The 15779-nt window shown below is 38.5% G+C and overlaps 1 protein-coding gene across 1 annotated transcript; it reads right to left on the bottom strand.

The window, feature by feature from the left end:
* Positions 1–332: 332 nt before the first annotated feature.
* On the bottom strand, positions 333–1769 carry LOC127638716 (shaker-related potassium channel tsha2-like). Its single transcript, XM_052120365.1, has one exon. It carries the CDS (start codon positions 1767–1769, stop codon positions 333–335), a length of 1437 nt encoding a protein of 478 aa, XP_051976325.1.
* Positions 1770–15779: the final 14010 nt, after the last annotated feature.

Raw genomic sequence — 15779 nt, forward strand, 5'->3', positions numbered from 1 at the left:
TGTTTCCTACCTGTCATTATCAGAAAAGAAAATTAAATGTTATTAAATATATTGAGCCTAATATCTCTCTCCAAATAAGCAACTAAACTGTATTATAGCACAGCCGCCGAATTCGTAAAAAAAAATGTAATAAAATAAAAAACCCGCTTAAACGCATTTGCTGATTAAAAGTACAGGAATAAAGTGCTACGCATCTATATAACAGGGCTAGTTTATAATATACGTCAAATAAGCTATATATATATATATATATATATACATACATATATGTACTCACAGAGAAAAAAGTGCGTTTCTTTGGGTGCGCGCGGAACTGTTGCGTTTGTCCACATTCAGACATCCGTAAGCTTCCCTGTATACACTTTATGGGGGCTGCAGTTGGTGTACTTGACCGAATCTCCATCCTCTGAATCCACATAGTCGGATTTCGAGAGGGACGCTTTGCTGTCATTCCTTTTTAATTCGTCAAACGACGGTTTCTGCTCACCACATGTGACGTGCGTGTACTGTAACTGCTCCCCGTGCTCGGTCTCCCGGTGGTAAAAGTAATTGAAATTGGACACGATGACAGGCACCGGGAGAGCAATAGTGAGCACGCCAGCGATGGCACATAAAGAGCCCACAATTTTGCCACCGATGGTGACCGGGCACATGTCCCCGTAGCCCACGGTTGTCATAGAAACCACTGCCCACCAGAAGGCATCGGGGATGCTGCTGAACCCCGAGTCGGGATCGTCCGTCTCGGCAAAGTAAACGGCGCTGGAGAACAGAATGACTCCAATGAAAAGGAAGAATATGAGCAGACCGAGTTCCCGCATACTCGCTTGTAGGGTCTGACCCAAGATCTGGAGCCCCTTGGAGTGTCTGGATAGCTTGAAGATGCGGAACACCCGCACCAAACGAATGACCCTCAGGATGGCCAGCGACATGGCTTGCTGCCCGTTGCCCTGATGCTCGGCCAACTCCAGACCCAAGGTGACGAAGTAGGGAATAATCGCCACGATGTCGATTGTGTTCATGATGTTCTTAAAAAAGGCGGGCTTGCTCGGGCACGCGAGAAACCGCACAAACAATTCAAAGGAGAACCAAATTATACAAAGGGTCTCCACAATGAAGAAGGGGTCTGTGAAGGGATTTGGCTTATTGGATCCAATAGTTCCATTGACTGCGAGGTGCTCCTCGTGCATTTTCCCATCTTCCCTAAACTCTGGTAAAGTCTCCAAGCAAAAGATGACGATTGAGATCAAAATGACGAGCACGGACACTATCGCGATACCCCTCGCTGGTCCAGAGCTCTCCGGGTACTCGAACAAGAGCCAGACCTGCCGCTGGAACTCGTTTTCTGGCAAAGGTCGCTCTTCCTCCTTAATGAAGCCCTCGTCCTCTTTCAAATTCTCAATGACTTCTTCTCCCAACTCGTAGAATTTAATCTCCTCCATAAAGATGTCCAAGGGGACGTTGACGGGTCTCCGTAACCTGCCTCCAGACTGATAGTAGTAAAGGATGGCGTCAAAACTGGGTCGGTTTCTGTCAAAGAAGTACTCGTTCCTCAGAGGGTCGAAGAAGCGCATTCTTTTCCTGGGGTCGCCGAGTAAGGTGGACGGGAATTGTGCCAAGGTCTTCAGTTGGGTTTCGAAGCGGAGCCCCGAGATGTTGATGACCACCCGCTCGCAGCACTCCTGGTCAGCTCGTTCGGGGTCGTACACATCTTGGGGTAGGGCTGCCAGTGCCTCAGTCTCGTCGAGGTTCTCCCCGGGCACCACGGTCATGTTTGTCCCCTCAGAAGGGCGAATGTTTTTCGCGCCTCGTGGGAAAAAAGGGCGCAAGCACTTGTAGAGCGGCGCGTGTCGCGTCACTTCACTGTTGTCGTGCGCATTTTCCTCACGGACATTTCTCCTCACTCCCTCCCCAGGCTGAGGCACATTCACAGCATTTTAAGCAGCAATGCCCTCCCTTCCTTCCTCCGTGTGCGTTGTCTATGAATGCACACAATTGTTATTGAAATTGTGCTACATGAAACTGCTTTGCAAAGCGTAGAAATCACATTGAAATGAAGTTTTACAAAGTTATTGGAACCCAAAGCGCAAAATATCCCTAAATCCCATACAAAAATATAATAAATTGCACAAATGAATGTTTGTTCAGTTTGTTCAGAAAGGTTCAGTTTGGTTTTTACTAATAAAAAAAGTGCAATATATATTTAAATATACAAATGATCTGAAAACACAAAATGTTCATATATCTATGTTTTCCCAAATACTAGTGGAATTTTAATATGCAAGGTACCACCTAAAAAGTTTTTTATTTTCTATTCACAAAATAATATTTGAATATCGATTGAGCAACATAATCTGTATGAAAATAAATTATTAAAATGATATATATATATATATATATAAGTTGGCAAGGGGGCTTTTTACAACATTTTTAGCCTCCTAGGTGGTTTATAATATCATGTAGATATAAGGGCAAAAGTAATAGGGCAACATTTCCACTATAAATGAATGCAAAATGCCTTGAATAACAAATTCAAATAATTGTATTCAAAATAACCGCTTCACAAATGGGTGCACCATTTCCTGTTCATTCCAATCACATTTGACATTTCAGAACATCTTAAGTATTCTATAAACAAATAGCCTACTTTGAACATTCTTCATATCAAATCAATTCCCCCACATATGAAATAGGGGCCTTTAACCCATGCAACCGAGGGCTTTTTACCCCAAATACTATCCTGACATGACAAATAAGTATTTTGTCTCAAAATAAATGTGATAATTACAGGGGATTCTTAAAAATGCTTTAGCCCTGTTGTACACTTCATTTTAGATTAGATTAGATTCAAATTATTGTCATTGTGTAGAGTACAAGTACAAAGATAACGAAATGCAGTTTGCATCCAACCAGAAGTGCAAAAAAAGCATAAAGGTGCAATTTATGGCCATATCAGATTTATGTATGGGATTTTATATTCCTGCATTTCTTATTGAGATTGTAATTACATCATATTTAGTTTTGCACCATTATGACATCATGTTCCAATATTTCAAACTACAGATACATGTTCAGATATTATGCATGTCTCTGAAAAGCTCTAAATGCTTCAACAGAGCACTCACTTGTGGGTGGAGTTTTGGACCAAGTTGAAAAGAATGACGTGAAGACCCAAAATAGCAACGAATCTCTTTTCCCATGGAGTAAATCCATGAGCAGCATGTGGGGAAAACTGCACGAGGGTCATACACTTGGTTAAAAAGACAGTTGCATATAGTTCATACAGTTTCAAGACATGAATGTAGTATGTGAATGTTCATATTTGACTGTCACTGCAGGTTCACTCTACAGTACTTCTCCAAATATACTTTGAAATGATGTTGTCATAGACAGGTACATTATCTCTCTATCAAGGAAAAATTCAATGTGGAAGAGCAGAAAGTCATCCCTTTATTTCTATTTTTACACATATATTACATTGTTGTTTTCTTTAATGGTCTCCCATTTTCAACCTTTCATCATGCTTTCTAATATGTGCTTAGTAAATTGAATCAGAAACCGAATAGACTGTCAAAAATCTTCACTCTCATACTTGATTGGCAATTCAAGGGATCATCCAAGCCAGATAAAGTTGTTTCATGCTGAAACTTAACCTCCGTGAAGTTGGCACCCCATAAAACGAAATAATCTCCAAAACTATGCCATTGGTTTGTGCTGCGTTTGTGCTGATTTGTGCCGCAAAAACGAACGTTTGTGCTGTTTTGGTGTTTGAGATATTGAACATTATTGTTTTGGTTGTGTTACGTCACTCTCCACCCCATGTCGTTCAAATCGCTCCAAACCGGTGTCATTCGTTTGTGCTCGGTTGGTGCTGTTTTGTGCCGTTAAAATTAACACTGTATCTATATCCCCTCCTTTAGAAATAACAAATATAATTCGGGACAGTGACGTCACTCTCCACCCCACCTCATCTAAATCGCCCCAAAACGGTGCCTTTTGTTTGTGCTCGATTTGTGCCGTAGAAAGAACCATCATAAATTATTCCATTCTTCAGACATCACAAAATCTTTGGAGGAGTAGTGACGTCACGCAAGCAAGCCGCGCTCTCCATCCATCTCGTCTACAAACCTGTCTGGTGCGTTTGTGCTCGCACATGGCCGCTTCTGTCATTGTCTTTTCTTCTTTAGATAAGGAAATGTTTTGTTGCCAGTGACTTCATCAAGCTCAAGATTAAAAAAACAGTATGTGATTGATTGACACGTATCACTTGTTTAAAAATGCACGTTGCTTTTTGAAAACTTTGTAGCATGTCGGAACATTGCGCACGCCCTTCATTTGTTTGTGTTCTTGTCCGTCGCTTAATCTCCTTTGTTATATTATTATGTTTTTTATTCCAATCGAGCTTAATTTATCAGATGGAAGTTTAGGCTACTGTAGTTTGTTTTAAATGTGTAGGCTATTATCTTGGCCTTGGCCTTATCTAGGCCTATAATGCAGATGATAAAAAATAATCTGAGCATTTTATCTTTCTCTGAAGGAGGAAGTGAACCAAGGACAGGTGAGCAGTGTTTCTGTTTGTTTAAAATGTTTTTAAAGCAAATAATCTAGGACTGTGACTTGTTAGTTTGCTGTTCTTAGCTGGTTTAACGTCTTCCCGGCTTTGACCAGTTTAGGATTCTGTCATTTCATACTAAACAAAGAAAGTCATAGATATTTTATTAATTGTTGGGTGAAGTATTCATTTAATACCAGCAAACCACCTGGTTAAAGTTTTTCTCTCTCTCACTCTCTCTCAGCTGAACAGACAACATATCCAAACAAATGAATGTAAAAATAACAGAGCAATTTCTGTGGAGAATTTACAAATATTTTTTTAATAAAATAAGAGAACTACAAAAATGTTTTGACTTAATGTAAGAGAAGTATTAAAATGAATAGATATGGGTACAAATAACATAACAGAACATTTACTAAAGAAAAATAGAACTTCTGTTCAAAAAATCATGGAACTGTTAAAACAGGTATAAAGTGAATAGAGATAATGTAGATTAACAACAATAAAAAAACAATATAGACCATTCTCTTATTGATTATGAACTAATTTCTGCAGAGACCAGTCCAAGAAATGCATTAATCAAAGGTTTTAGTCCTCCTTTGTGAACAACATGACATGGGGTTGTATTTTGGATTTGGCTGAGACTGTTGTTACATGGTCACACAGGTCATCATATTTCTCCCAGGCAAAAGAGTTTCTTTGGCAGTAAGCCACGTAATGTCCAAGAGATTCCCTTGTTGGTCCTGGAATGAATGCAACAACCCCTCGCAAAGTGAACAACTGATTGTCCAGCTCCATGTCGACAGGGATTTCAGACAGTGGATGGTTAGTATCCACACTTGTTTCAATACACAGTAGTTGTCCAGGTATGCATCTGTGTGTGACAGAGCCATTGCAGAGGAATTTCATTGATGATCATCCTTACTTTTCCAGCTATCTGGACACTCTTGGGGTGATTTCAGTGGCTTCAGACACTTGGACCTGTTGAGGTGTAGCCCATCTTCCAGTGCTGCTTGGAGGCTTTTCAGTCCACCAGTTTGTAGAATATCTACGTTGACTGGTAGGAGATAGATGGTCCTTGAAGATTTTGTATTTCATGCTTATTCATACCACGGTTATATATACACACACACACAGATATATATATATATATATATATATATATATATATATATATATATATATATATGACCCTGGTTTGAATAAGCATGTAACCTGTTGGTAACAAGTATATATATATTTTTTTTTTATTACTTTCTTCCATGGAATCGAGATGTTGGGCAAAATGATAGGGAGTGACTTAGTCGCCATTCACTGCATCTTTTTTTCCAAATCAGTTCAAGTAAATGATGGCTGAAATAAAAGCATGTGGGCAACTTATATGTACTGTAGTCCAATTGTTCTGAGGTCATTCAATTAGATTTACCTCAGAAAATCTTGTCATCCATCCTATATTGGTCATGTTTAGATATTGCTACTTTTTTATGACTAGAGAATCCGTCTAGTCATCTCATCTCAAAGTCATTGTTTTCTGTTAATCTTTCATTCCAGTGATATGGATCACCAAGTCAATGAGTTCAGAAAAAGATTTACTAAGAATCCTTTTGTGAACTAAATCAACTAATTCATTACAAAAGAGCTCAAAGACAACACATTCTCCAATTATATGAAAAGTAGGGTAACACTTTATTTTACGGTGTTCGTGATACAGATTAATTACTTAATTAATTACATAGAAGTAGCCGTTGTAATAACATGTAACTAAGTTATGGAACAGCCTGTACTTACAGATTGTAATTATGCACATGTAATAGGCAGCTACTGTTACACACATGTAACAAGCAGAGTTGGATAAGGTTTATAGATACACATGAAGTACACTTAAGTACATTCTTGATACACTTTATTTTACGTAGCTTATCCCTATGTTATATTATGTAACTGCTATGTAATTAGGAAGCTACTGCATGTATTTAAGCTGTGAACTAGTGAGTTAATTCAAACTAAGGTGCATATGGATAAGGTAAGATGAAATGAAGTACACTTAAGTACAATCTTGATACGCTTTATTTTACGTTGCTTATACCTGTGTAATATTCTGTCATTTTAATGTAACGACGTCACTGTCCCGAATTATATTTGTTATTTCTAAAGGAGGGGATATAGATACAGTGTTAATTTTAACGGCACAAAACAGCACCAACCGAGCACAAACGAATGACACAGTTGTTGTGCGATTTAGAAGAAATGGGGTGGAGAGTGACGTCACAGCTCCCGAATTAAATTTGCTATATCTGCGAAAGGAAAATAGATACAATGTTTGTTTTAACGGCACAAAACAGCACAAACCGAGCACAAACGAATGACACCGGTTTGGAGCGATTTGAACGACATGGGGTGGAGAGTGACGTAACACAACCAAAAAAATTATGTTCAATATCTCAAACACCAAAACAGCACAAACGTTCGTTTTTGCGGCACAAACGCAGCACAAACCAATGGCACAGTTTTGGAGATTATTTCGTTTTATGGGGTGCCAACTTCACGGAGGTTGAAAACCTGTCTCATAGAATAAGAGTTACTAAAATGACATTTACAGGGCTTAAAGTATTCCGGCCGGGGGCCGGATTTCCGGCTTGAGGGCAGGTCCGGCCTCCGGCGCAGGCAAAATTTATTAATCAGGCTGCAAATTACAGTCGGACGCACTTTCGGCGCCGACGCGCTTGGAAAAAACGAGTGCGCCGCTTCCATTATGAGCGCGCATTTGAAACTGGGAACTTGAATGCGGTTTAATATTTTCGAGTCAATTGATTTCACCTACCAATCATATGAGAGGAGCGCAGCTCTAACTAACGTCACAAGCCTATCAGAAGCAGAGCAGGGCGGGTCCTGGCAACAGTGTGATTGAGATCCATACCTCACGTTAGCGTCGTCGGTGAAAGCATGGAGCGCAGAACTCCAGAAACAACATTAGGTGACTTAATGTCATCATGGATGAAAAGAAAGGAGATGTGAGTTGGTTGATTTCGTAAATTAGCTCAGGTCAGCATAATCATATTTTCTGTCTACACCTTTTGATGTTAGCCTTACGTTGACTGAGCTAACATTAACATACACTGCTGCTAGGTAACTTCAGACTGTTAGTTAAATATTTAATGTAGAACATTGTGTAGCTTACTAAAAAAAACATTATGTGTAGGCCTACCATGAAAACGAGTCCACTTTAAACCGCTTTATTTTCTGTCAGCAATGTATGACAAGTAACGTTGCAGTGTGTACGCACCTTTAGTGCTGTCAACGTTAACGTATGCGATTTCTTTTTTTTTTTTTGTCCAGCTTTAATGTTTTAAAATATTTAACACAATTAACGCTGCATCCGTTCTTTGTCATTCTTTAGCTCTTATTAGTTATTAGTTTGTCCACCAAATGCTTTAAACCATTAATGTGCGACAAGACAAAAGAGAACGCACTTCAGTAAATGTCCTCCTCACACACACACACACACACACACACACACACACACACACGAGGCACAAAAAGTTGCGAACCAGTATCGAATTCTCTTTCGCGCTTGAACGAACAATAACACACATTTATGCCAAAATGTCCGTTTTGTCGAGTATCCTCACAAGAATCAATCATTATTAACTTTAAATGAGTTAAATAAAATCTTAAATGGAAGTAAAGAGTAGTGAGAGAATGAGACGCGTGAGATCCTGTCACCAGCTGTAGATCTTAAAGTGACAGTAGCCACTAATTCTGTCTGTCAGTAAAGTTAACCAAAGAACAAAGGGAACAGAGAAAACTACTAACTACTCTTTGACTAAAGAACGCTTGTAGCTTTAATAAGGATTAATCTAATTTAATTTATAATTTATGCATTGCGGACTATTTTATAACCCTAAAATTTAGTATACTAAATAAAATATCAGTGATACTGGCCTTCATTAATAAAAAGATGCCATTAAGATACAGCCGTAATACTTAAAAATAAATGGTTCCATTTGAAGATAAGTCCGTCTCTGCAAAACGTTCAGGCTCAGCAATATTTTTCACTTTAAGCCCTGCATTTATGCTAACTGAGTTTTATGTCCGAGTTCTATGTTTCCCCAAAGACTCCAAGAGATTCTACAGCAACTGTGTGTTTTATTCACTTTCACACAAATCATGAATAAAACAGTTGCTTATTTTTTGCAATGTTACTCACACACTGCTATGATCATGAAACTCTTTTACTATAAAGTATCACTTATATAACAGGCCCACCTACATTTACATACTATTGATGGACTACGATCTTGAAATGGAATGCATAGAATAACTATTGCCAACAAAAGCCTTCATCAGCCAATTAACAAGGACAATTGCATCTATGTGAACTTCTGCAATTAATCAAGGATGGACTTCAAAGACATTGGTCATTAATCTTACAGTTCAAACACAATCAATGTTTAATCACTGAGCCTTAACACTTACTTAGTTTAATAATTTTAAACCATGACTTTAACTATACATAAGTTATATTTTCAAATTGTATTCATGATGTTAGTCAGAGGGGAACTGGCCCCCACAGTGAGTCTGGTTTCTCCCAAGGTTATTTTTCTCCATTAATCTACATCTTATGCAGTTTTGTGTTCCTTGCCACAGTCGCCTACAGCTTGCTCACTGGGGTTATTAATACAATTATTATTTAATTATTTTTAAACACGATTAAGAATCGTATTTTATCTAAATTACACAATGATGATTCATCGACATTATAGACATTACAGTTTTATCATCTGTTAATGCTGATCTTCTGTAAAGCTGCTTTGAAACGATGTGTGTTGTAAAAGCTCACCTGATACAGTGTTGGACTCTGGAATCATAAGACAGAGGTTTGAGCCCAGTGAAGCACGCTTACACAAAAGTGTCATAGAAGCTAAACAAATTGATGTGGTTGCTTTAGAAAATGTGCTTTTCTTGTCACATTTGCTTCTTTGACACTATAGGTGTTGTCTAAATGTAAGGATGTCTGTTTTGTTTACCTCTCATTTGTTTTTTGGACACTATTGGTTAGTGTAACGTATTCAATGGGAAGGAGGAGGCGAGAACCGACTTGACGGTATAAAGAATATTTTTATGAGAAACTTAAGACACAAACACACACATGAAGGACATGTCTGTAAACTATCTCTCACTCGTCGCACCACCATGTGCCATGTGCCATCGGCCTTCATCCCTCTCGGAGGCTTAACCTGATAAGGGACCGGGTGTGTATAATCACGACCCGGCCCCACCCTCTGCCCTGGCACAGTTAGATTTAAGTTTTAGGTTAGGGGGGTATATCTTACTCATTAAAACTATTTCACCATTTTTAGAACCCCCCCACTGGACATTTCACTGGGAAACTGCAGCAAAAATTTTGTAATGAAGCAAATGATTTCATTTTGCAAATTGTTTTTTATTTTTAGGAAAGTATCCTAGGTTTTTAGTTTCATGGAAGAAGTGAATGGACACCAATTTGTGACGGTCCAAAAATGTCTTCTGAAGTAAATCGATACATTTGTGTGAAAAACTAATCAATAATTAAAATTATTAACTTAAAAAAATTGTTTCCTGTAAACACTGAATGCCTCACATCATTGTCGTATGGCATCATCAAGGAGAATTCAGACGTTCTGCTCTGTTAACACAGAGGAACGTACTTCACGCGAGAGTTAGGTCAATTCAAACAGCTACAGAGAGCTGGAGGAAACATCGATTTAATTTAAAAACATTTTCATTTTAAAAATGTTTATTTGTTTTTCACAGAAACATTTCAATTAACTTCAGAAGATATTAATTAATCGAGTGGAGTTCGTGTGGATTTCTTTGATATGCCTAAATATGCTTTTGGACCGTCACAAATTGGTGTCCATTCACTTGCATTGGATGAAGCTAAAAACCTGGGATACTTTCCTAAGAAAGAAGGTCATATACATCTTGGATGGCCTGAGGGCGAGTAAATCATCAGCAAATTTTCCTTTTTGGGTGAACTATTCCTTTAATGACCTTCATGCTTTGACTAGTTTGACTGGTTACCCACCCTTGAAACATGGCTATTCTTTAGAGCATCATTGCTTTAGTTTCCTATTCTAAAGAACCACTGGAAGTGATATCTGTAAGCTTGTTTCATTTTCTTTTTTCTGTATTTATTATTATCGGAGGCTGAAAGATCAGAGGAACAAGTGTTAGGTGGTATTTTATACCCTCTGATGTTTTTTGCATTTTGTTTCTCAGCTCATTTGTTTTTTGATGAAATTATTTCCCAGCATATTTAACAGTGTCTGGAGCCCCTTTGATCCAGCAGTTTTAATACTCTAGCTCCCCCCAATGAAAGCAACTATTTTTCTTTACAAACACACACACACACGCTCTGCTCAGGTATCCCGCATCCAGCAGATTCTATGAAGGTGACTGCCGCTCTGTCAGTGAGCGAGTATCGCAGTGATTCATGTTCCTTTATGAGGACATGTTTTGATGCTGCCGTGGAATAGATCAGAAAAGGTTTTGCAAGACAGTCCAGGGATGCATTAAGAAATTGCACAGGTCACTGCCATTGTTCCTGAATTGAGAGGAGGAGGATTCAATTTACAGACTCTGCCTTTATGAGAGCTGCTTATTGGCTGAAGTAGGATGATGGTGACGCTAATTTTAAAATGAAGTGGATACGATTCTATGACATTGATTCTGCGTAAATGTAACTGGTTAGTAAAAGAAAACAAGATATTAGATTAGTTAATTTGACAATATTGCCAATGTGTGTCTTTATCGACGATGTATAATTTGCATATTTGCATGCTCACGGTTACACGATAATAGTTTAATACATCATGGCTCCAAATGTCAACAAATAAACTAACCTTAGAGAGCAGCTAAAATTATTTGCATCTCTTACTATGCATCCCGGCAGACAAACACAAGTGCCGTTCTGTGTGTGTCAAGTGTTGGTGGTCATTTCAAAGGGCCAAATATACTAATGCAACCAAACAGAATTGCAAAAATATTGAATGCTATCAAATAGATTTCCTTAATACTCCCTGCATCGGCCAATGGTTGCGCAGCAAATAGTGCCACCCTCGGTTAAGCCATTGTTGCGTTGGGCTCAACCTACAAATTGGTTTAATTTTAGTTCTCCCATCAGATCAAGCTGAGATAGGAGAAAGTATTTGAACATCTAAAAACAGTTAACAATTTGGTTTTAAAAGTGAAGTGCAATATGCGTGAATATAAGCATAATAGCTTTGGATCAATCAATTTCATGGGTTTGCTAGAGGGGCATGAGGAATATGAAAACCAATGTAATACAAACTCAAGTAAATGTAATGCTAAAATTCTTTAGTTATTGATTAATGAATGGACAGACAACCTTTTTACAAGATGTTGCATTATAAAGAAAAAAAAATAAAAGTTGATTTCACTCAACATTTGCAGCATTTTTGTAAAGTATTTCCATGGCCGGCCCTAGCATTTTGGGGGCCTAAAGCAAATAGAAAAAATGGGGCCTTCCTACCTACAAGTAAACCTATCCAAACAAGGCAAGCAAGATTAAATTGAGCAAATAAACAAGTCTCTTTTTTCAAAATAAAGGTCAGCTGGGTGGCTGTGGCTCAGGTTGTAGAGTGGTTGTCCACTAATCACAGGGTTGGTGTTTGGTTTAGGGGTTGAACCCCAAGTTGCTCCCAATAGCAGGCTAGCGCCTTGCATGCAGCTCTGCCATCATTGACGTGTGAATGTGAATGGGTGAATGAGTTCACAATGTAAAGCGATTTGAATACCGCTAAGGTTAAAAAGGCGCTATATAAGTGCAGACCATTTCAAACGCATAAAGTTTAATAATTCAAATCTATCAACTAGTTTATCAGCACAACTACTTAAGAAGTACATAAAAAATAACGTAATTTTTAAAACAAACACATACAGTATCACATGCACAAATTAATACATATATTTAATGAAATTATGTGCAAATTAATAAGAAAGATAAATATATGCTTGCAAATATGTGTATGTAGTTGCGGCTGCAGCAGAACAGATCTCTCAGCGATGGCACTAAATCAAACAGTGTTCTGAAAGTACAAATCATATTTTTAGTGTGTGACTACCTTTACATAACTCACAGCAATAATAGTGCCATTGATCACAGCTCTACCATAACACAACAGTCTGCAATATGGACTGTGTCTGTGTGTCCAACACTGTGTACATTTGAACATGGGTTTACAGGTATGGCGTATGAGTCAAAAGCTGTTTTCTATTTCTATTTTGTGTTGAATTCCTTTCAAACACCTTGTGTTATTAGTTGTAGACTTATAATCCTCATTTTTGTACTGCCACATGGTCAGACAAGGCTTAAGCGCCATTGTGCTTCTAGGCCTCTCCAAGGTCAATGACATATTTTATTTTAATAACATTTGCAGGTCATTTGTATCGTACAACAGTGGTAACACATTTATTAAACTATCATTCAATAATCTACCACGTTAACAATTTCTGAGCATTTTCTGTTCAAATACAGAAGAGAAAATCTTTGCCTAAAATCTTTGTACATACAGAATAATGGGGAAATTGTCAGGTCAACTTTTTAGCAGTGAGTTGGACACAGGCAAACACAGGTCAGGCTTCCTTCAGAAAATTAGAAATTTGATTCTAAATTTACTTCTTAATAGTTCAGCAGGGAACTAAAAATCCCAATAATTCTCTTCATTTTGACAATAAAATCTAAACCCTTCAAAACAGTTATATAAGAAGCAACATGGTTGTTTAACAATGGCAAATGCTTCTGTAGAAGCCATTAGTTCAGCTGAAGTCAGTAGTTTACATACAACTTAGCCAGACACATTTAAGCACAGTTTTTCAGAATTCCTGACATTTAATCATGGAAAATATTCCCTGTCTTAGGTCAGTTAGGATCACTACTTTATTTTTAGAATGTGAAATGTCAGAATAATAGTGGAGAGAATGATTTATTTCAGTTTTTATTTCTTCCATCACATTCCCAGTGGGGCAGAAGTTTACATACACTTTGTTAGTATTTGGTAGCATTGCCTTTAAATTATTTAACTTGGGTCAAATGTTTTGGGTAGCCTTCGACAAGCTTCTCACAATAAGTTGCTGGAATTCTGTCCCATTCCTCCAGACAGAACTGGTGTAACTGAGTCAGGTTTGTAGGCCTCATTGCTCGCTCATGCTTTTTCAGTTCTGCCCACAAATCAGATTGAGGTCAGGGCTTTGTGATGGCCTCTCCAAAACCTTGAATTTGTTGTCCTTAAGCCATTTTGCCACAACTTTGGAGGTATGCTTGGGGTCATATTGCCCACATGGAAGACCCATTTGTGACCGAGCTATAAATTCCTGGCTGATGTTTTGAGATGTTGCTTCAATATATCCTCATTATTTTCCTTCCACATGATGCCATCTATTTTATGAAATGCACCAGTCTCTCCTGCAGCAAAGCACCTCCACAACATGATGCTGCCACCCCCATGCTTCACAGTTGGGATGGTGATCTTTAGCTTGCAAACCTTACCCTTTCTCCTCCAAACATAACAATGGCCATTACGGCCAAACACTTCAATTTTTGTTTCATCAGACCAGAAGACATTTCTCCAAAAAGGAAGGTCTTTGTCCCCATGTGCACTTGCAAACTTTAGTCTGGCTTTTCTTTGGCAGTTTTGGAGCGGTGGCTTCTTCCTTGCTGAACATCCTTTCAGCTTATGTCGCTATAGGACTTGTTTTTACTGTGGATATAGATACTTGTCTACCTGTTTCCACCAGCATCTTCACAAGATACTTTGCTGTTGTTCTGGGATTGATTTGCATTTATCGCACCAAACTATGTTCATCTCTAAGAGACAGAATGCATCTCCTTCCTGAGCGGTATGATGGCTGCATGGTCCCATGGTGTTTATACTTGCGTACTATTGTTTGTACTGACAAACCTTCAGTCATTTAGAAATGGCTCCAATGGATGAACCAGACTTGTGGAGATCCACATATTTTTTCATTTTTACATCCAAGGACACACCTCCAATTCAGTACACCTCCTATTTTCTGGAATTTTCCAAGTGACTTAAAGGCACAGTTAACTTCTATATGTAAACTTCTGACCCAGTGGAATTGTGATATAGTCAATCTGTTAACAATTGTTATAAAAATTACTCATGTCATGCACAAAGTAGTTGTCCTAAACAACTTGCCAAACAATAGTTTGCTAATATTAAATCTGTGGAGTGGTAAAACATTTTTTTTAATGACTTTAGCCTAATTGTATTTAAACTTCTGAATTCAACTGTATGTGTAATTTCACGGGACGTAAAACAATTTGGTAATATATGACTAGCTTTCACTTTACATTAAGTTCCAGCAGTATCCATAATGAATGCCTTTTTACTGTTACATAATGTTAGTAGAGTTTAAATGGGTTAGGCTGGGGTGTGTCCAGGGCCGGAGTGGGACTCATTTTCAGCCCTGGAGTTTCATGCCGAAGCCCACTTTAGTTCACGACTGACTATTCAAATAATGTAATAAAAACCTCAGTATATAAGTCTGCAATAGTGCACTGTTCTCTACAGCCTTGTAATTTATTGTATTTTTCTAGGCATTTTGTATATTTACTAGGCCTGTTTTTTGATAAAAATCATAATGGGTCACCAGTAACACTTGGGCATAGAAAGTTGTTATAGGCCTAGTGTAACTAATGTAATCATGTTTGCTTATTCAAACAGCTTACCTGTGTCTTCCACAGTGTGAGCATCAAACTCTTGCATAGGCCTACAACTGGGTCCTGGCTCTGCTTCTGACACTAAATCAAATGTTACAAATTGTCATATTTCTCACCACAAATCTCCCCTTTTTACAAAGCTTTCTGATCAAGTCAAGTCAGTTTCATTAATGTAGTGCTACATTAGTGCCAAGGTGGTTTGCGCTGGTGAAAAAGCTGCTCAGTTTTGTACATTTGGCCATGTCAGTTTGAAGAGCTTTCTTTTTTTTAATCTTACCTTTTCAGCGGCGCCTTTGCGCTTTCTATTGACCATTCCAGCGCTGACGAGTTCCGAAGACGCCTCTCTGGGACCTCTTCCTCAGTCTCTAACCCACCCCCGCCGGGTGCGCGGCGCAAGGTATGTGCTTTGAGACTTTTCTCAGCACCCAAGCCTCGGGACGCTCTTCTGCCTCCCGACAAGCTATTACCTGCTCCCCCCCGCCG

This window comes from Xyrauchen texanus, chromosome 47, assembly GCF_025860055.1.
Source record: "Xyrauchen texanus isolate HMW12.3.18 chromosome 47, RBS_HiC_50CHRs, whole genome shotgun sequence".
NCBI lineage: Eukaryota > Metazoa > Chordata > Actinopteri > Cypriniformes > Catostomidae > Xyrauchen > Xyrauchen texanus.